The following is a 21,612-nucleotide window of genomic DNA, read 5'->3' on the forward strand; positions in this document are numbered from 1 at the left end:
CAGGCACTTCAGTATGTACTTTACAGCTGAAGTTTACCCTGCAGATACTAACTAGATTAGAAGCCTTTTCACCCAGAAGGAACTTGCTTTCGAAATTCTGAAAGCGTGTACCATACGAAAGTTTATTCAATGAAATGATCATCTTCAAATTCTGTCATTTTTAAAAAATCTTCACTTATTGTAGTCTTCCATTGCCTCAAAACTAACAATGTTGCTTTGCCATGGAAGGTCAATGATCGTCTTCGACAAACAACTTCAACAGTTAGAGATTCATCTTTTCATTCTTTGTTATTTCACATTTGGAAATGGAAGGCCCAAGAAATCTCAGCCATTGTCCAAATCTTTGAAACAATACTCAGAGCAAATGGTTAATCTTCCAATTTTTCATAAGTACCTACCTTGGGACTCAAGGGACCATCAGCCCAACAAAAAATATAGGTTATTCCCCAAAACACATGGGCCTACACAATGGATTGCCAAAGAGTGCAGTTCACACGAGTGCAGTAATAATTAAACAGTGAGTGTTTCCTTGCTCTTTAAAAGGCGGAATTGAACTTATGTTACCAGGTGTGCCACTGATCTAAGAGCACAAACTTGAAACGTGGTCTGTGCTGAAATAGCACTCAGGAAGTGCTGCCTTTAACATTCTTGAGATTTATCTAAGTACCTGTCCCATATCATGCCTGGTGGTCCCTGCTTTGTTATTTCATATTTCTAAGGCTTAATTTTGGCCTAGATATGTCAGACTGGTTCCATCCTCCAAACCCCATGATATCAAGTAGCAGTAACGCATTGGAGGCATTTAACCTCACTCAAGACAATATGAGCAATACCAATTGTGTGTAATATCTTAAAACTTATGGTCAAAGGTAGCCTGTAATATAATACTACAATTTTTGATGCAATCTTCTTTACTGACATCATGAACATATCCTGTTTCACACAACACACCTTGTCTCCTAAATGTGCTCATTTCAGACCAAGTTTCTTAAATTTGCTTGTTCCATCTGCATCATGTGATACAATCTTAGAATGGTTACAGCATAGGAAGCCATACGCCCTGTCATGTGTCTGCCAGCTCTGTGCGAGAGCAATTCACCTAGGGCCACTCTCCCGACTTTTCCATGGTGCCCTACAAATTATTCCTCTTCAGGTAATGATCCAATTCTCTTTGGAAAGCCTCAAGTGAATATGCCTCCACCATACTTTTAGGCAGTGCATTCCAGATCCTAACCATTATCTGTATGAAAGAAAACCCTCATGTAACCATTGCTTCTTTTGCCAGTCACAAGCTCTGACTGATATTTCATGCCTTGTGTCACCAAACCAGTGGTCCTTAAGGATCTGAAATCTGCTCAGAAAAAGGCCCAAATACATGCAATTTATTTTTTAACATTCTTTGGATTGGGAAGGAGTAGGCGATCTCACCCTGGCTCAACGAAACAACAGTAGACCAAGATATAATAACAGAAAACACTGGAAATACTCAGCAGGTCTGGACCATCTGTGGAGAGGAAAACAGAGTTAACAGTTAGGTATGTGTCCTTTCATCAGAAATGCAAAACTGCAATCGATTTTGGGCAAGTGAAAATGGAGAGGGTAGGAAGAAGGACAAAAGGGAATTCAACTTTCCTTCCATGCCCATTTACCTGATACCCCCAATAAGCTCAAGCTAGGTACTTATGAAAAATTGGATGGTTAACCACTTGCTCTGAGGGCTGTTTCAAAGGTTTCTATAATGGTTGAGATTTCTTGGGTCTTCCACTTGCTTCCAGCAAGATTTTCCCTTTAAACCCCTTCCAACAGTTGCACGGTTGTAGATTCCCAGTTCAACATCGGTATCATCAGCATCTTTAGTGTAGCCCTCTTGGGCCAGAACTCTCCTGGTTCCAATAGTCTTTAATTCAGGAGTCTTGCATCTAAAACTCTTTTCTCTTTCTTCTCAGCTTGGCTACCTCTGGAAGTCCAACACAGTGTTTGGAGTCCTTCAGTTAACAAGAGTTTTTAATTCTTTTTGCCAACACACAGAATTTTAATTGAACTCTGCTTGAAAGATATGCTTCCTGCCTTCAGCTTGTTCTAAAACTAAAAAAAAAAAGCCCTGCTTGAGACTAGAATCTATTCCCCCTTATAATTAACTTCTCATTGACCCTTTTTCTATTGTTTATCTCCCACGCAACCTGCTCACATGATCAGTTACTGTAAACAAGGTGCTTTACCAGAAATAATCTCCTACAGAAACCTAATTCTTACAGGTACTATCAACCCAGCAAAAAAAAAGATTTTCCCCAAAACACATGGGCCTACACAATGGATGTACAAAGTGTGCAGTTCACATGAATGCAGGAGTAACTGAGCAGTGAGTGTTTCCTTGCTCTTTAAAAGGCAGAATGAAACTTACATTACCTAGTGTGCCACTGATCTAAGAGCATAAACTTGATGTGTGGTCTGTGCTGAAATAGCACTCAGAAATTGCTGCGGTTGTCTTTAACATTCTTGAAATTTATTGAAGTACCTGCTCCCATATCATGCCTGGTGGCTCCTGCTAGAACTCTGCACAAGATCCGCTTCAAAACCAATTCCATTCAGCCTACGCTGTCTCATACATCCAGACAAAATCTACAGCATCTCAGACAATGCATTAACTGTCATGGTTTTGTGTGAAGAGAGATCTGCTGCTACAGTTAAGGTTGATCATCCCATAATGCACAGAATATCATTTCATAATTAAGACAATAACAATCAGATACTTCATGCCATAATAAGAGGCTGAAAGTTGAGTGCAGCATAAATTGCAGAGAGATGACAGTGCATACAGAAAGGTAATGCTCATTCAGGCTCATATACACACATTTAATCTATAACTATGTTTAAATTTCTTTATAATTTTCACTGAACTGTTGCTGTTCTAAAATTCTTATTTTTGTTGTTCTTTGATATTTACTATCCAGTACACTGTTCAGAGATTTTAGTCCCAACACAATACAAGAAAACAGAGCTCAATGGCTGACTTGTACTAGTTAACTTGAAAGAGAAGCAATAGTTTGCCCTCTACTCACAATTAGCTGCTAGAGCAAACTCAATTGGTTGGAGCATGAATTTTGTGGTCTTTTATGTAGCTCTCAGCCACTGAGATTGTATTATCTCCAATGGTACTAACTATAACATGGAGTCTGAGGCAGAACAAAGTGGGAAATCAAAACTAAGCTTCTTGACGAAAACCAGTGGCAGAAGACCAGCAGCTACCATGCAAGCCAGATACGACTGAAGGGCAGTAAAGTATCCTAACAATAAAGTGCACTTTCCACTCTATGTTCATAATGAAGTTTGGGGGGATTTTCTTGTACGATTAACAGGTCAGCAGTATGAAAATGCTAAGTACATCTCATTGTTGATAGACTATGTTGATGGACCTATGGTTTTGTTCACTTCAGTCGGCTGCTGCTCCTTAATGCCTGTTAGATCTACCGATGTAATTCATGTTAATTGCCACATTATTCTGTAGTTTATAAACCGAGATGCTGTACGCATAAACATCAGGTTTTCTCTCATTGTTCCTTTCTATCTATGCTTTTATGCCTTAAAACTGCTGGCCACAGGCAATCTGGAAATAGCCCATTTGTGCAGAACCTCATTATCAATGACATTGCAATTGTGGGATGCTGTCAGCTCTGTGAATTTAAGGTTTGTCAAATAAAGTTCCATCTTGGGAGGGTCTTTGATAACAGATTCTATGTAATATGTCCAGTCCAAATTTACAATTTTAAAGAATAAAGTATTATGTGGTGTTTAAATGAATCCCATCAAGCTCAACAGAAATCCTAGATTAATGGAGAGAAGAAGAAAAAAATAAGACCCAACCTGCAAAACTTGGTTTCTCCTCTTCTGCTCGCCCCAGGCTCTCTAATGTCCGGGTCACCTGACTTCCAAAGTCATCTTCTCTGTTGCATGCTTCGGGCCGAAGTTGGTTGTCCTCTTCTTCACAGTCGTAATCATCCAGGATGGGCGTTTCTCGGATAGGCATTCCGACCACTGAGTTATGGGCCTGTATCCGAGAGTTACGAAAGCTGTCCCTGGCCTGTGGTCCCAGCAGCACAGAGGGAATGTAATGAATTTCATGAGTGGCCTCTGTACTGGCACTCTTCTGAGGCACCCGCCGCCTCTTGCACCATCTCCGGCGTGCGTATAGTACCATTGTGAAGATTAGGATGAGAAGTAGCAGAGCAATCAGACCTCCCTGTGGAGTAAAGAAGAAGTGAAGAAATGTGACTTTTTCTTGGTTTCAAGTTTAACTTTTTCCTCCCCACTGCCATTTTTCCCCTCATGAGGATCACTCAGTTGACACTTTCAGGTAGATCCTGACTTTGTGCAATAGTGTAAAATGGATGCAAGCAAGTAGGCAGCCTTCCAAACACTCAAAGGAATAAAAATTGGAAAGATGCAAAACTCACTGGCACCTTATTTATATTATCGCACAGCATCCTGACCAACCCCATTTTCTCTCTACTTGTATAAGAGAGCAGGTATGGGAAAATACAACGTCAGAAATTTGTCACTCCTTGACATATTGACTGTGGATATATGAGGTGGTCACTTCACGCCATTCTCTTGCCAAACTGAAAAGTAATATGTCTTTCGTCCGATAGTCTGAACCATGCAAAAAAAAAACCCTCTTCCCGATCATGGTTAGCAGATTTTCCAGGAAGAAAACCCTTTCAAAAGAATACTGTGATCTTGGGGTCAGATAATTAACCCACTTAATCCTAGCTTTTACGGTTTGTGTTATCATCATTTCATTAAAACAGTGAATAAGCACCACAAGTTTATGTACGGACACAAATAATTGAATACTTCTCAGAAAGCTATATTTAGTATCAGCACAGCCAAGATACTGGAAATGTAAGCCTGTTGAATTCAGCCTGTCAAAGAGTCATATAGCATTCCATTGATATCCTTAAGTTTTTCCCTCATTACGTTGTAGAATTTTTACTCTCAAATTTTGCTGTCTGAGAGGTTTTACTTGCTCCCTCAGGTCAATAACTAAATTTGGTGGAGTCCATCACACACAAGCTGCATAATGTCTGTTGGAGTAAATATGTTCAATGGATGTAATGATGTACATTTCTAACCCAAGGGGATTTTGTCTTTGTGCATTTTAAAACACCAAGCCTTAAGATGGCTCCTTTTCTTGTTCATGTCATCTTCTTAGGAAGTACTTGGAGATATTCTTTCAATGCAAGTTCTGTTATGTATAAGTAATTGTGCAAATACAAGATGCAAATAAAGTGTGGTCTTGGTGAAAGAGTGGGATGATTGTCCAGGTTAGTTTCTCCATGTGTCCCTTCTTCCATCCACCCTGCAGAAGAATAAAAAGACCAACACTACCTCCTCTGATGGATCTTTTCACCATTTTCCAAAAAGAAATTGCCAATTTTCGTTTTACACATAACTGTTATATGTGCATTTGTAGAATAAGCCTCAATCTTTAAGTGAACAGCAAAGGATTATAACAACACAAAAGTAGGTTTGTACAGCCCTGAAAGTCTTTTACTAAAAGCTTTGAATAGTTTTCTGCTTATAAAAGGATTGCATACAGGGTATTGATGTTAGTCCTAAGAAAAGCAACAAAGAGACATGCTCTTCTATGCACTTCAGTATTCAATGAGACATTCCAGCCAGCATCCTCTTTATCTTATAGTCTCTATCTCAGACAGTACTGAAGTTATTTTTATTTATTGGCTAGGTACATAACTGCTTTCCTGGACCTGAAAGGATTAAAAGATCACACTTGGTAATTTTCTTGTTCTTTTAGCTATGAACCAGTCTCCCCAGAGTGGAATGTGAAACCATGCACCTTCTTTCTCCTGACCCACTTTAATCAAACAGCAAAGCGAAGAAACATCAAGCTGAGATCAATAGTTCAGAGGACTAAATGAATGTAATATGGCAGTAGTAATTACAATTCCCATTCTTCCTTTTCCTATTCCATCCTTTTCTTCACTCTGTCAATTAATTGACAGTAACATGAAAGAGGATTCGTGGAGCATTAACAGTCCATTATCAATGTCTGCTTAGTTCAGCGCTTGAAGTAGAAGCTGAATAATGTTAACATATTTAGATTCATTTTCTGCAAAGCTAGGGAAATGTTTTGCCAAAATATCAGTTTAAAATCCAATAGTATGACAGACCATTACATTTAGTGAATAACAGTTCATGACACTAAGTGTTCTAAATATCATAGTTTTTACAGGATTTTTGACCCTTGCCAATTACCTCCCATACTTAAATAAAAGCAAAAAACTGCGAATGCTGGAAATCCAAAACAAAAATAAAAATACCTGGAAAAACTCAGCAGGTCTGACAGCATCTGCGGAGAGGAACACAGTTAACGTTTCGAGTCCGTATGACTCTTCAACCTCCCATACTTATCTGTTTTTGATGTTAACTTCTTAATAAGGCATGATCCTTTATATGAAATTGGAGCAAAAGTAGGCCATTCGGCTCCTCGAGTCTACTCTGCCAAACAATAAGATCATGGCTGATCTGTTTGAGTTTCAAGTCCTACATTCCCATCCACTCCCGATAACTTTTGAGTTCCTTTCTAACAAGAAACCATGTTTTGGTTCAAACATGGACAAAAGAGCTGAACTCCAGAGGTGAGGCGAGAGTGACTGCCCTTGACATCAAGGCAATATTTGACTGAGTATGGCATCAAGGAACCCTAGCAAAACTGGAGTCATTGGGAATCAGGGGAAAAACTCTCAAAAACTTTGAGCATCAGTTGTCACCTCCAGGTGGCTATTATTCCTATATAAGCTTTGACGGTGACATGCTGGGCAACCATGGGGAAAAAAAATCACAGCAGAAGCTGATCCTTGTCATCATCTGACATCAATACTGAAGCAGTCCAGCAATAGTTGCTGGACAATTATTTGGAGCAGGAACCATTGTTGCTTATTTCCTTCCAAACCCAGATGCAGTAAGTCACTTGAAGCAAGGTTTCATGTCACCATTTTCACTTCTAACTGAAGCTAATCTGTATTTTTCCGACCAGTTGTATAACAACAACAACAAAACAGCAGCTTAATAAATGCCTTTCTTTTTTTCCTCAAAATGAAAAGAAAGCAAAAGAACTGAGGTTCACACAACAGTGGTCAGAGTTCATTTGCACCTTATATCTCTAACCCCTGCTGTATTGTCCTGCTTTTTTCTAGCAATGTTGCTTAACACACAATGGAACATACCAAGAAAATGTACAACAGCATTGAAACACTGTCCACATGTTTTCTTGGAAAAGCCCTCCTTCTGGACAGAAATAAAGAATTATTACCCCAGAATGCTCTTTCCTCTGCCCTTCCCTTTCTCTCTTCCGAAAGTGTGCACAGTATGCTGGGGAACACCTCGTGAGTTTTGGAGATCCTCGGGTACACTTCCCAAGAGTTCATTCTCTTAATGTGAAACAGTACCATGAATCTCCACAGGCTCTTCAAGCATAGCAGGGCAACCCTGATTCGGCTCTCACTCAACATTCATATGAAGACATTTTTCAGTACGGTCCACCGGATAATGATCCAGAGTGCAAACCTTGGCTAATGCTTCTTTCTATCACACAGAGGCCAACTATAGTAACTCCTATCCCAAACAGGACCATCAAAAACTGGGAACTCCTTGATACTGATATGATTCAGCTATTCACTGTCTCAACCAAACAATCCACTGGGGGATCACAACTTTGTTATTCATTCTTTGCTCATTTTTCTTAAATTTCTCTCTTCGTAGCCCATTTACTTTTTCTACCTCTCTTCTATTTTGCTTTTGACCTTGATTTATTTGTTTACTATCCCTTTACTATTTATATGGTTACTAATTTTCACTTTTCTTGAATTCAGTGTTTTACATTTTTCTTTCACCCATTCCAATAATCTCTTTGTCACAGACTTAGAGAAAATGATTAATAATGTACACGCATTCTGCAGCACAGTAACTACTAAGAATTTGTTTAATAATTGCCACAATGACAGAAAGCTGTGACTGAGTGAAATCTATCTACAACTTCACCAGCTAACCACAGACATATTTAACTGTTTAAAGAAGACGGCTTTTTAAAAAAAAACAAGAAAAGACACTGATCAAACAGTGGCTGCCACAAGTCACCTGAAGTCTGATACTGTAAGCTGACCACTTTTCTGGATAGTTTCTCTATGAATTGCACTGCAGACTGTTCCATGGAATTTCATACCGGGGGTGTCAAGGTCTACTTCAGCAGGGGCCCTCTTGAAAGGAAGGTATTAGAAGTGCAAAGTGCTGGAATTTGATCAGCTGTAGTTTTATCAAGACAAAGGGAACTACTAACCAGCCAGATACTCATCAGACATTCAAACTCCCCTGTGGAGGATGAAATAAACCCATGCCCTGTTGATTTCTATCTTGAAATGTGTCAAAAGTTTTGGAGATGAAAAGATCAAAACATGGGATTACTTGTCTCCAACAATGACTGCAAGATATGCTAATCAAATTCCTTTCTGGGAACATACAGACAGCAGTTTTAAAAACTGGTTCTGCCAAGCAGCAGGGGGAAGAGAAGAATGAAACATCACAGTCATCTGAAAACACTGCTGGAAGAGAGCAGTAAATATCTCTCTCTCTCTCTGAAGCTAAAAGAGTGTCTTCAGCAAAGTGAAGATCTGATCCAAGTCAACTCGAAGATTCTACAGGAAACCAACTAACTTCAAACAGCTGCAACGTTCAACAACCTATGCCTCAAAGACAAGCAAAGGGCTTAATCATATATTCTTTTAACTTTGTTTTGGCCTCTAACTTTCCTATTTCTGACATCTGTGTGCACGCGGCGTCAGGTATTTATTATTTTTTCTCGAGTTTATTAACTAATAAACTTATTCTTTTGTTGACTCAAGAAAACCTGTTTTGATTGGCTCCTTATTTAAAAATAAATACATTTGGATTGTAAAAGGCATATATGGGGGAAATAAATTTTAAAACCTTTGTTGCGATCGACTGAAGGGACTGAATAGAAGGGGAGCCAACTCATACCTCCTCACCCGGTTGTAACACAATTTCTCCAAGAATGTTGTCAGAAATTTTCATAGTGCCCTGGAAAGCCAAAAGGACACTTAGGAGTAGAAATTCATCTGGACAGTGAAACAAAATGGGCAGTATTTGATCAACCTATATACAGTACCTGATGTTCAGTTCGATTGTAGTCAATGGAATTAAATATCAGCCGCTACATGTAACAGACAGTCAATCCAACACTGCCCATTTTGCGCCACTGTTTGAGATGAATTTCCACCCCACTAATATTGGAATTCTAATACCTTTCAGGCAGTAAAGGTGGGGTTACTGGCAATTACTGTTAAAGGTTTGTGTTTCAGAGGCTCAATCTGCTTCAATATTAATCATAAACTGTGAGAAATCCATTTGGTTCCATACCAACTTCGATCTTAAGTTTGAACTAAGGCAAGATTTACCCAGCCTTCCATAGTAGATCAAACATGTACCTAATTCTCAGGATGTGAGAACAAAAGGGAATTGTCAAGTTCTTGTCATACTTTTATAGCTTCTGTTGGCTGATCTGCAACTGAAACTGGATCACATCCAATAAGCATTTCACGCCAAATAAAAACTGTTATTAGCTGTTAATCTTTTTCCCTAGTATGTAGATATGTATATATAGTTCTGTTCAAAGTAAGCACACAAACCAATGAAATCAACAAACAGGATCTCATGAAGAAGCATTATTTATACTTAAATGGTTTCTCAAAATTATTCCTCAGAGAAGGCAAGATGAAGCTGTTAGTCAACAAAGGAAACCTCTGTACCATCCTCAGTTGAACATAAGAACATGAGTAGGCCATTCAGCCCCTTGAGTTTGTTCCACCATTCAATTAAGTGATGGCTGCCTAAACTTCAACACCCATGAAATCAATGGGAAGGAATTGCTTAATTTTACACAACTGCTGTTTGAACATAAAGTGTAAATTATATTTTGACAATTACTGTTAAAAATGTACACAGAAATTACTAACTGATCACAGGTTTTTGAATAGCAATGCTTTTTAAAAATTTATAGGTAATAGGCTTAAAAAGCAGCACATTCAGCTAGGACAAGAAGATTCTGTGTGTGTTGCTGAGAATGGACTTCTAATATGAAGTGAATGCAATGGCAAATGTTAGAGATGATGAATTTTTTTTTGCGTAGGTCAGCAATTTGGATTTGAACCTAGGAGAATGTGGGTGCAGATCACTTTACACATCAATCACAAACACAGCTTCACAACCTGCGTTGTTCAATGTATTAAGTAGCTGAGTAGGCCAGTTTGTGATTAATATAACTCTGAGCTGACTTCTCCATATTAAGTCCATTTATTACATTGGTCCACAATCTGCCAGAAGTCCAGAAAGGTCACTTACATTAAGAATGAGATGGGAATGCTCTGCATGAGATGTTTGCAAGTTTAAAGTAACACAGAATTCAGAGCTATGTGGAAAAATGTGGAAAATTGCAGCTGCCTTCATTCCGCAATTTTACTTCATGACTGGTATTAAATATTGAATCATATACTGCCACCTTTTTGGTATAGTGGGTTGACATACCAACTAGCTGTGTCAGGGATCAATGAAATGCATGCTTGTGGCAAGAATCTATCAGCAGTGAAGTCCTGGTCCTCGCTGCTTCTTCAAAATGATGGGAGACTCCACAAACGTGAGAGATGAACCACATCTGACAAGTCACCCGCAAGCAGCTCTCATCTAACTTTCAGCTGCCACTCAAGTGTTGCACTGAAACAGACCTGACTACAGATTGCCTACTTATTCGCTTATGGCAAGAAAAGGAAATCTTAAAAGATTGTACAAAGAAGGGATGAAAAGAGACAGGTTATAAAACACAACTTACACTTCTACAGCACTTCTATAGAGAGGGCTTTCAAAGTATTGCATGAGCTGGAAACACATTGAACAATACTTCAAGGATTTACAGCATTAGCCCCATTATATTTGGACCACCTCTTTCCTAGAGGAGTCTAAAAGCAATCACAGTACTTTTTACTTCCCTGTAGCTCTGTACAGAACCCAAGAAGTGGATACTGAGCAGAAGTGAATACTTGGGTGGTGGGTGAGGCAGCCAGAAGGGATGAAGGTACAACTGAAGGTAAAGATTTTGATACAATTCAGGAGGTGCAGAAGCGTATCAAAGACTTAGTGGCAGAACAAGCAGTCACTAGTTTTTTCAGTAGCTGCTTTCAGCAAATGGGTGACACTAGCAAGGTCACATTTATACCCAAGGTTTCCTGAAAAAGGTGCTGGTAGCTAGTCCTTGTCTTTGGACCACTGCATGTTAATTACGCTTCCTCCCACTATGGCAGAATATAGTGAATTCCAGGGTAGTGACACAGTAAGCTCCATGTGAAATACAAATAAATGGGCCCAGGGTTGACTTCCTAAACCCCCACCATGAATTGTTCGAGAAATGTTTGGAAAACTTGGAAACATGAACAAAAAAAACTGAAGTGCGAAAACAGATTTTGCATAAATAGAACTGCAATCCTTGTAATTTTGTGTTTCTTTGGAGCATGTTGTGTGCTTCACAATCAAAGAAAGTCTTCAAAAGCCAATACCTGATAAAGGAGACAACCACAAGATAATGATGTGCTACAGCAGCAGGCAGTCAGTCATCTGTTGAAACTGTTTCTGAAAAAAAAATGCTTCACTGCTTCACAATCTTGAGCAGTTTGCATTAGACCCAACTCAGTAAATAAGAAATCTTAATATCCCACACAACCAGATTTTAGTCCTTTTCCATGTTGCTTTATCCATAACGCTCGTTAGAAAGCCATCAGTGCAACAATAACATTTTACAGCAAAACTCATAATATGCATGTCTGGTAAAGCCAAAGTGAAGTGGCTACTTCTATCACATGTAAATAAAATGACATCAAAAACAATGAAGATGCAGGTATGGAAGTGAGGCATTTTAAAAATGTTAAAATCAAGACCTACAAATCTGATAATATCAGTTTAATATATGAATTTGAATTTAAATATGAATTTAACATTGCAGATTTAAGTACATTTGATCCATGCTCAGGACAGATATCTAAATATCTTTAGATTAAAGCATGACTACCACAAGAACACACACTTAAATGGTCTCAAACCATAACAATACATACATAGACAATTTATAGGTCAAACAGATTAAAGTGAATGGAATCATAGAATGAGATGGCACAGAAGGTCATTCAACAAGCCATTCCAGTGCCAGCTCTATGAAAGAAGCACCCAATCAGAACCACTCCCCTGCATCTACTGCTGCAAATGTTTCCTTTTCGAATATTTATCCAAATCACTTGTGAAGGTTATTCTTGAAACTGTTAACACCACCCTTTAATGTAATGTATTCCAAATCATAACAACTCATTGCATAACTTTTTTTTCCCTCGTGTTACCTCTGGTTATTTTGCCAATTACCTTATGTTTGTGCCTCACTGTCACAGTATTTTATCTTAAATCCATGCCTTTGGTGACTGACCCTTCAGCCACTGGAAACAGTTTCTCTTTGCTCACTATCAAGGCAGCTCAAAATGTTGAACACCTCTATAAAATCACCCCTTACCACTTTTTGCTCTAGGGAGTACAACCTAGTTTCTCTAGACCCTCCACACTAATGAAGTCCTGCATCACTGTTACCATTCTAGTAAATCTCTTCCGCACCTAGACATCCTTCCAAATGTGTGGTACCCAGAATTGGCCACAACACTCCAGCTGGGGGCTAACCAGTGTTCTATGAAGGTTTAACATAAAGTTCTTGCATTTTTACTTTAAGCCTGTATTTATAAACCCAAGGATGCACAATGCATTTCTAACAACATTCTCAATCTATCATAAGATTGCAAGTTCATAATCTGTCCTGCCATCTTCAAAGGCTGAGATCCCAAGGCTCCCTGTTCTGGCATTCCCCTTAAATAGTCATTTGGAAGTACAGAACTTGAGTATTGCTGAGAAAAGAGACATGTCAAAGCTTTTCATCTTGCACGCATCAGGCCATTTCACAAGAAGTGATGAGTGCAAGATGAAAAGCTTTAATGTGCCTCTTTTTTTTAAAGCAAATTCTCCTTAAAATTGTACCATTTATTTTAGATTGCTTCTCTTCATTTTTCCTACCAAAATTCATCATTTCATATGTTTCAGCTTTAATTTTAATCTGCCATGTGCCTACTCATTTCACCAGAATATCCATGATTCTCCTTAAGTCTATAACTATCCTCCTCATTGTTTACAACTGTTGGAATAATATCTCTCAAGCCTGACTTTTTCTTTTATCAAATGGAAGGACATGACATTATCTGGGCATTTGGATGTCAACCTTTATTTTGAAAGAAGGTCATAAGTTCACCTTGGAACTGTAAACAAGCTAGCCGCTTCCAAGAAGTCACCTGACCTATATGGTACTTGTGAATGAGTTGTTTGTTTGTGTTGAGCTGCAAAGTACTTTAATTAATGAAGCTGGGAGACAAAAAAAAGACAATCACATGAGAGAGAGAAAAAAACTTAAGTTGTGAACCTGATTTTTTGGAAGGCAGTCTTGTTGGAGAACAAGCTGAAAAAGGAAGGCTCCCTCTCTCTACCTTGTCTGAAATTGTGTGTGGCTATCAACCTGTAGCCAGAGAACTCTCATCTGGGTGTGACCAGTCTGTATTCGGACATACAAAGTTGGAATCGTTGGTGAAAACTTCCAGGCATCTACCTGGACCAATGGCCCGTCTGCACATGAGGGAACTCCAGGTTAACTCTGTGGATTTTATCCTTTATTTTGTAATACCCATCCTCAAAAGCCCATCTCTGCAGAGAGACTCTATCTGTTTGCCTTTTATTAGTCGGTGTGTGTGTGTGTGCTGGGGGAATTCTTTAGGAAGAGAAAGGTGGTTATGCTTCCCGATTACAATTGTGTTAACCTGTACTTGAGACTTGTTAAAAGAAGTTTTGTTTAAAATAAGTTAACCATTCTGAGTTTTTGAAAAAAGCCTGGTCAGAGTCTCTTTTCTTCTGGGTACAAGAGGCATAGGTACACAATTGGCCATTTCGGTGAGAAAATTAAACATTTAAATTAATGATACAGCCTGCAGAGTAGTGGGGCTTGATAATTCACACACTCCTCCCAACCAGGTCATAACACTACGTTTCAGAGTTTTGTTTCATCTGCAAACCATGAAAATTATGCCATGTATACCCAAGTCCAGGCCATTAATATGGGATGTGGGCATCACTGGCTAGGCCAGCATTTATTACCAATCCGTAGTCACCCTTCAGAAGGTGATGGTGAGACGCCTTCTTGAATCGCTGCAGGACATGTGGTGTAGGTACACCCACAGTGCTATTAGGAAGGGAGTTCCAGGATTTTGATCCAGTGACGGAGAAGGAACAGCGATATAGTTCCAAGTCAGTATTGCACGTGAACCTCTGAGGGACTCCACTGCACACTTCTCTCCAGTCTGAAAAACAACCGTTCACCATTGCTCATGGCTTTCTCTTTCATAACTAATTATGTACCCATGTCCCTTCAATCCCGTAGGCTTCAATTCTATCACCAGTTCCACCCTTACTTTCCTCAGTAACTTAAGATGCTTCATATCGGGACCGGCTGAGCTTTCTACTTTAACTGCTGCCAATCTTTTAACCAACTCCTCTTTATATATTGTTACAAATACCTAGTTCATAGTTCATGTTAATATTTTAGAGGAAATTTTTAGTTCTGGGAAGATTCAAGTTCAACAGTAGAAAATGGGATAAAAACAACTAAAGCAGCTTGGCGTGTATTAAACTTAAAAAGTTGGGGCCATGTTGACTTAAAGGGTTAACATCTAGAAAGGCAAGATCTTAAAACAGCAGATGGGCTTACTTAGCTGTAGAGCTGGTGACAATGATGTCTACGCTTCTCGCAAAGAAGTGCAGTGCAGAGAGTTGTTTTGTTTTGGGAGTTAGAGCTAAATTTGTTTAAAAGCATTCAGTGAACCCTGAAAGGCGACATCATCATGGAGATGGGTGAAGTTTAAGATGTTTCCCTGGTTTTCAATTTATTTAAGCGTTCTGCAACAGGGGAAGAACCAAAGAAGTGCTCCAGTTAGCAGACTCCAGGCAATTAGGGCTCAGAAAATCACTGGGGGCCATTTATAGTTCGGTGCAGCTGAGAGTTGCAGTTTGGACTTTGCGTGGTTTACAACTATGGGAGCCAATCGGTGCTGTTACAGCTCAGGAGAAGTCCTGGGAGCTGAGAAGGTGACAGAAGGTCATTGGTTCTGTGCTGGAGAGGTTTAGGGTTCAGAAGAAGCCCTTCGAGCCATTTATAGCCTGATGCATCCGGGAGACTGGAGTTCAGAGAAACCCAGGGGCAGTGCCAGTTCAGTGAAGCCAACAGTCTCCAAAAGTGCTAGAATTATGCCAGTAATAAGAGTGCAGCTTTGTGAATCGCAGGGAACTCAGTCTCAGGAGGAAACTGAACCATCGGAAGGTAAGCAGTCATTGAGGCAGTCCGAGTCAGAATGGCTTTTGAAGCAATACAGAGGCTAGATCTTTGCAAGTGAGGAACCCTCATGAGCGAGACAGAGTTTTAGCCAGATTAAGCTCCTCTGACATGTCCTCCTTCTTCCTTAACCGAGGTTTTCCATCCACGGTCGTTGACAGGGCCCTCAACCGTGTCCGGCCCATATCCCGCGCATCCTCCCTCACGCCTTCTCCTCCTTCCCAGAAACATGATAGGGTCCCCCTTGTCCTCACTTATCACCCCACCAGCCTCCGCATTCAAAGGATCATCCTCCGCCATTTCCGCCAACTCCAGCATGATGCCACCACCAAACACATCTTCCCTTCACCCCCCTTGACGGCATTCCGTAGGGATCGTTCCCTCCGGGACACCCTGGTCCACTCCTCCATCACCCCCTACTCCTCAACCCCCACTTATGGCACCTCCCCATGCCCACGCAGAAGATGCAACACCTGCCCCTTCACTTCCTCTCTCCTCACCGTCCAAGGGCCCAAACACTCCTTTCAAGTGAAGCAGCATTTCACTTGCATTTCCCCTAACTTAGTCTACTGCATTCGTTGCTCCCAATGTGGTCTCCTCTACATTGGAGAGACCAAACGCAAACTGGGCGACCGTTTTGCGGAACACCTGCGGTCTGTCCGCAAGAAAGACCCAAACCTCCCTGTCGCTTGCCATTTTAACACTCCACCCTGTTCTCTTGCCCACATGTCTGTCCTTGGCTTGCTGCATTGTTCCAGTGAAGCCCAACGCAAACTGGAGGAACAGCACCTCATCTTCCGACTAGGCACTTTACAGCCTTCTGGGCTGAATATTGAATTCAACAACTTTAGATCTTAAACCCCCCTCCCCCCATCCCCACCCCGTTTCTTTTCCCCCCCCCCCACCCGCCTTTTTTTTCAATAATTTATATAGATTCTTCTTTCCCCACCTATTTCCATTATTTTTAAATCTAAAACTAAAACCTTTAGTCTTTCCACCCCACCCCCACTAGAGCTGTACTTTGAATATCCTGTCTTGCATTCTTAATTAGCACTTTTCTCAGACAAAGACCACCACCTTCAACACCTCTTTGACCCTTTTGTCTCTGACATCTTTTGATTATCTGCTCACACCACACCCTCAATGTGTCTCTTCCCCCCCACCCACCTTAAACCAATTTATATTTCTCCCTTGTTGAAACTATGCTTCAGTTCTGCTGAAGGGCCATGAGGGCTCGAAACGTTGACTGATTTCTTCTCCGCCGATGCTGCCAGACTTGCTGAGTTTTTCCAGGTAATTCTGTTTTTATTAAGCTTTGTCTACTTTAAACAAAAGGTTACTGGTCTCTAAACGGATCAAACATTTATTTTTATCCTATTTAATTTCTCAAACTCTTTCTTTGCTGTGTTTTTGCAGTATCTGTTGCTTTAGTGAAGACAGATCCAAAATACTCATTCTACCCACTGCCTTCATAAAATGATTTTTTTCTGGTCCATAATCGAAAGGCCCTGGCTTTTCATAACTCACTTTTAACTTGTTACATGTTTGTAAAGACCTTTTGCGTTCCCTTTTAGGTTAACCTCTAATCTATTTTCATACACTCTCTTTGCCCCTCATTTCTTTTCTCACTTCTTCTACATACATTTTGTATTCAGTTTGGTCCTTTACTAAATTATGAATCTGACATTTATCACAAGCTTCCATATAATAATAGTACTTTGTCCAAAAGCAAAAGCTTGAAGGATAAATTATGCAAACTGTAAAATAGAAATTTGCAAGTCTTTGCACTACAGCCCATTTTATCAATTATTTAATGGCTCAGAATGAAACACACAATCACATGAAAATCATATTTTGTAAAACAGGAACAACAGCAACTTATATTTATCTAATCTTATACAACATTTATATAGTAATTATGTTATAATTAAATGTACAAAATCATTTTACAGGAACGATATAGAGGAAAATTTGACATCGAGCAACATCAGGAGATATTAAGGCAGATAAGGAAAATGTTCGTCAAACAGGCAGGTTTTAAGGAGCATCTTAAAGGAAGAAAGAGAGATAGAGAGGGAAAGGGGTTAACGGGGGAATTTTAGAGCTTAGGGTTTTGGCAGCAGGAGGTATGGCTATCAATAGTGGAGCAATTAAAATTGGGAATGCTCCAGAAACCATAATTAGATGAGCGTGGATACCTCGGAGAGTTATGGAGCCAGAGGGGATTACAGAGATATAGAGATGCCATGGAAGGATGCAAACACAAATGTGAGATTTTAAAGTTGAGGCGGTGTTTAACCAAGAGCCAATATAGATCAGTGAGTACAGGGGTGATGGGAAATGCTCCCTCCATATTTTTTTTGTTGTGCACAGGGTATTCATGGCGGGCCTTTTATTATTTTTTGCATAGCTGTGTACATATGTTAACTTGCAGTGATTGACTTGTGCTCAACCTGCAGGGGAACGTCTAGGTTGCTGTGCAGTTGTGCAAATTAAAGGAAATGGGTGAATGGGACTTGGTGCAATTTAAAACACAGACAACTGAGTTTAGGATGACCTCAAGCTTATGGGGGTAGAATATGGGAGGCCAGCCAGCCAGGAATGCATTGGAATAGTTAAGCCAAGAGGTAACAAAGGCATGGATAAGGGTGCAACAGCAGGTGAACTGAAACAGGGACGTATCAGAAAATAGGCAGTTGCAGTGACAGCGCGGTTATGTGGTCAGAAGCTTACCACAACGTGACATATGATGGTAAGGCTCCAAACAGTATGGTTCATACTCAGACAGTTGCCAGTGAGTGGATAGGGAAAGCAGTTTATCACATATACCGGAGACTATGAATTCCTTAATTTAATTTAATTGAGGGAAATTTCTGCTCATCCAATATTAGATGTGGGACCAGCATTCTGACAATTTAGAAACAGTGGAGGGCTGGAGAAGGGTGGTAGTGAGGTAGAGCTGGGTTTCTTCAGTGTAAATGTGAAAATTGATGCTTTGTTTTCAGATGGTGTCACAGAGGACAGCATTAAGATTTGAAATAGGATAAATTCTCAGGGGACAGCAGAAGTAATGATGCAGGAGTGAGAAGAGAAGCCACTGCAGGTGGCTACAGTTAAAGAGATAAGAATAGAACCAGGCAAGAGCAGTCCCAGTTAGACAATGATGGAGAAGCATTGAAGGATGGTGGTTGAGTCACCCATGTCAAAGACTGCCCAGAAGCCGAGAAAGAGAAAGTTAGCTTTGTCCCAGTCACATAGGATATCATTTGTGACTTTACTAAGGGCTGGTTTGGTACTATGGCAGGAGAAGAAACTTGATTGGAGAGTATCAAACATGGAGTTCCAGAAAGATGGACTTCTTAAAAATACTTTTTTTCTCTTTTGGGGATTGTATTCAGATATTAAGTTAAAGCTTAAATAAATATTTCACAAAGGGAAAAATATGATAGGTTAGACAGGTTGTGCAGTAATTATGGTTTTGTTAAATGTTGGAATGTACCTTTAAGAATAGTCCTGTAATGTAAGTTCACATGATCTTTGTAAACTAATGTGTTAGCGGCATGGACTATCTCCTCAGGCAGTACAGAGATAGAGATGGAGTTGAAAGCACACATGTAGTGGCTGCTGACTGGATTGTAAATAAACCTAACATAAATAAACCTAATGATCAACTCTATTACAAACAGGCAACAAGGTCACAATACAACAGGTTGAGAGTAAACAGCAAGTATTTTAGTTCATCACATGCTTACATGCTAAGAGCCAGTGGGAAGCATTTTGTACACTTGCTGAAAAATAAAATCAAGCAGCGTGCAAAACGAATTGCCGATTTGCTATCACTCAGTTTGCTCTGCTACCCAAGACCCTTTTAATGTCTATACTGTACATTGACAGTCACTGGGTGTAATTTAGAGCATAGGATGCTATTTGCAAGAGAATAGAATTAGCTTGAAACAATGAAGTTAAAAGGATTTACACAAAGGAATTACCCAACAAAATGATGAAAGACATGACTAAGCAACAAGTGATCCAAAATAAAACAGGAAGTGCTGGAGATACTGGCCAGGATTTTCCCTTCAGCGATTTAGGGGCAGGGCCTGCTCGCCGAGGGGAAAATGACACGGGGTGATGTCAGGAGGAGCCCCCGATGTCATCCCGGTCCATTTAAATCTTCAGGAAGGTGGGCGGACAGCGAAATCAGCTGTCCGCCCGCCGACCTGTCAATGGCTAATTAAGGCCATTGACAGGCTAATTAACCTTGTTAAAGACCTGCCCATCCAAGCTTAAGGCTGGCGGGCAGGCCAGGAGCCCCAGTGGGCTCCAGATTATGAATGAAACTTCATCCACTGGCGGGATGAAGTTTCATGTCCGTTTTTTAAAAATTTAATAAACTTTATGTGTTTCTTATTAACATGTCCCATCTCGTATGACATTGTTACATGAGGGGCACATGTTAATAATTTTAATATTTCTCTATTTTTTGACTTTTCTTACCTGTCAGTAAACTCCCTGAGACAGGACTTTGCCTCAGGGAGCATAGCGCTTCCTGTCGGGCAGGCTGCTGGGCGGGCCTTAATTGGCCCGCCTACTCAAAATAGCGGCCAGCCCCATTTAGGCGGCAGGGGTCGGCTGCCCGCCCGCCGCCGAGCCAGTGGCGCCCGCTCGCCCACCAAGTGCAAAATTCTGCCCACTGAATAGGACTGGCAATATCTATTGAGAGAGAATATGACTTCTTCAGAACTGAAGGAAGGTAGAAATGTGATGGGTTGTATGCTGTTAAAAGGGGGGGGCAGGAGGAAGAACAAAGGGGAGGTATGGGATAGTGTAGAGCGCAGGAGAGATTAAATGACAAAGATATCATGGAACAAAAGATGAAGGGAGTGGTAATGGTTGTAATAAAGAAACAAAGAATTTGTTCAGGGTGTGTGTGAATGGTAGAATAATGAACAGAAGAAGTGATCAAAATACTGGAAATACAGTGGGAGTGAAGCTCAAGTAGTTTGGCATATTTCAATTTTTTAGACGAAGGGTATGGGGTGTAGTATAGTCCATACAAGATCAATGCTTGGTCCCATCTAATTCAGGGTTGAACGAATTTGTCTGAATTCTGATGTCTCTCAGGACTCCTGAGAGTGAACATGAGGCATATAGATGCAAAGATAATTTAAAGCATAGATAACTGTGATAATGGAATAACATCAATTACATTTCAGCTGCATTATAGCCTCTCAACAGTGGTCTTCAACACAAAACCAACACAACCATCAGTCAAATTATTCCCATTTGAAGAAAAAAATCTACACAATTATCACTTTGTCTTTCTGCAGACAAACACAAATCTAGTGCACCTGCTGCATGCTCCTGCTTTGAAGAAAGTAAAGAGCTGAAAACAGTTATGCTGATGTTAAGGGCTATTAGTGTTCCTTTGTCGACAGAAAACTGCTTCATATAATAGCACCCCATGGTAACCAACACACGAACCAAAGGGCAGCAGGTATGATGGTTACTTTTTAAATTCTAGTCAGTTTGTGAACATTGGTCTGTAATGCCAACTGTGAGACAGCCAAATTGTGATTAATTCATTGTGTGATTTAGGAATGTTAAGAAAGAGCTTTATCTTTAACTGGGATGTGGTATTAATTTGAATGGTGTGTTACAATCCCATTGATGATGTTAATCCTGGACAAATCAGATCCCAGAAATTTGTTTTGGAAAGACTTCCCTATTTTTATCCTCCATTCCCTTTGAAATAAAGGCCAACACTCCATTGGCCTTCCCTATTACCTGTTGAACTTGTATGTTGGCTTTTTGGGATTCATGCACAAGGACTCCCAATCCCTCTGTGCTGCAGCTTTCTGCAGTCTTTCTCCATTTACATAATATTCAGCTCCTCTATTCTTCCTGCAAAAGTGCATAACCTCACATTTCCCCAATTCAAGTTTGTTCTTTCTTTCTATCCATGAACAGCCAATAAATTTGTTGCAACTTTGTTCCTTCCTCCTGACCCACTCTCTGGACAATAGTCTGTTTGCTCATTATACAAATGACAGGTGTGTATTTCAGCAGGTAGAACG

At 40.1% G+C, this 21,612-nt stretch overlaps 1 protein-coding gene across 5 annotated transcripts in view; it reads right to left on the reverse strand.

The window, feature by feature from the left end:
* Positions 1 to 21,612, reverse strand: part of astn2 (astrotactin 2) — a 1,702,785-nt gene that overhangs the window by 1,306,857 nt on the left and 374,316 nt on the right. For all 5 annotated transcript variants that reach the window (XM_078550334.1, XM_078550333.1, XM_078550331.1 and 2 more), the window contains exon 3: positions 3,862 to 4,237. In XM_078550334.1, the coding sequence (XP_078406460.1) occupies positions 3,862 to 4,237 (376 nt within the window). The remainder of the gene's footprint in view (positions 1 to 3,861; positions 4,238 to 21,612) is intronic.

Source organism: Cetorhinus maximus, chromosome 10 (assembly GCF_964194155.1).
Source record: "Cetorhinus maximus chromosome 10, sCetMax3.hap1.1, whole genome shotgun sequence".
In the NCBI taxonomy this organism is placed as follows: Eukaryota; Metazoa; Chordata; class Chondrichthyes; order Lamniformes; family Cetorhinidae; genus Cetorhinus; species Cetorhinus maximus.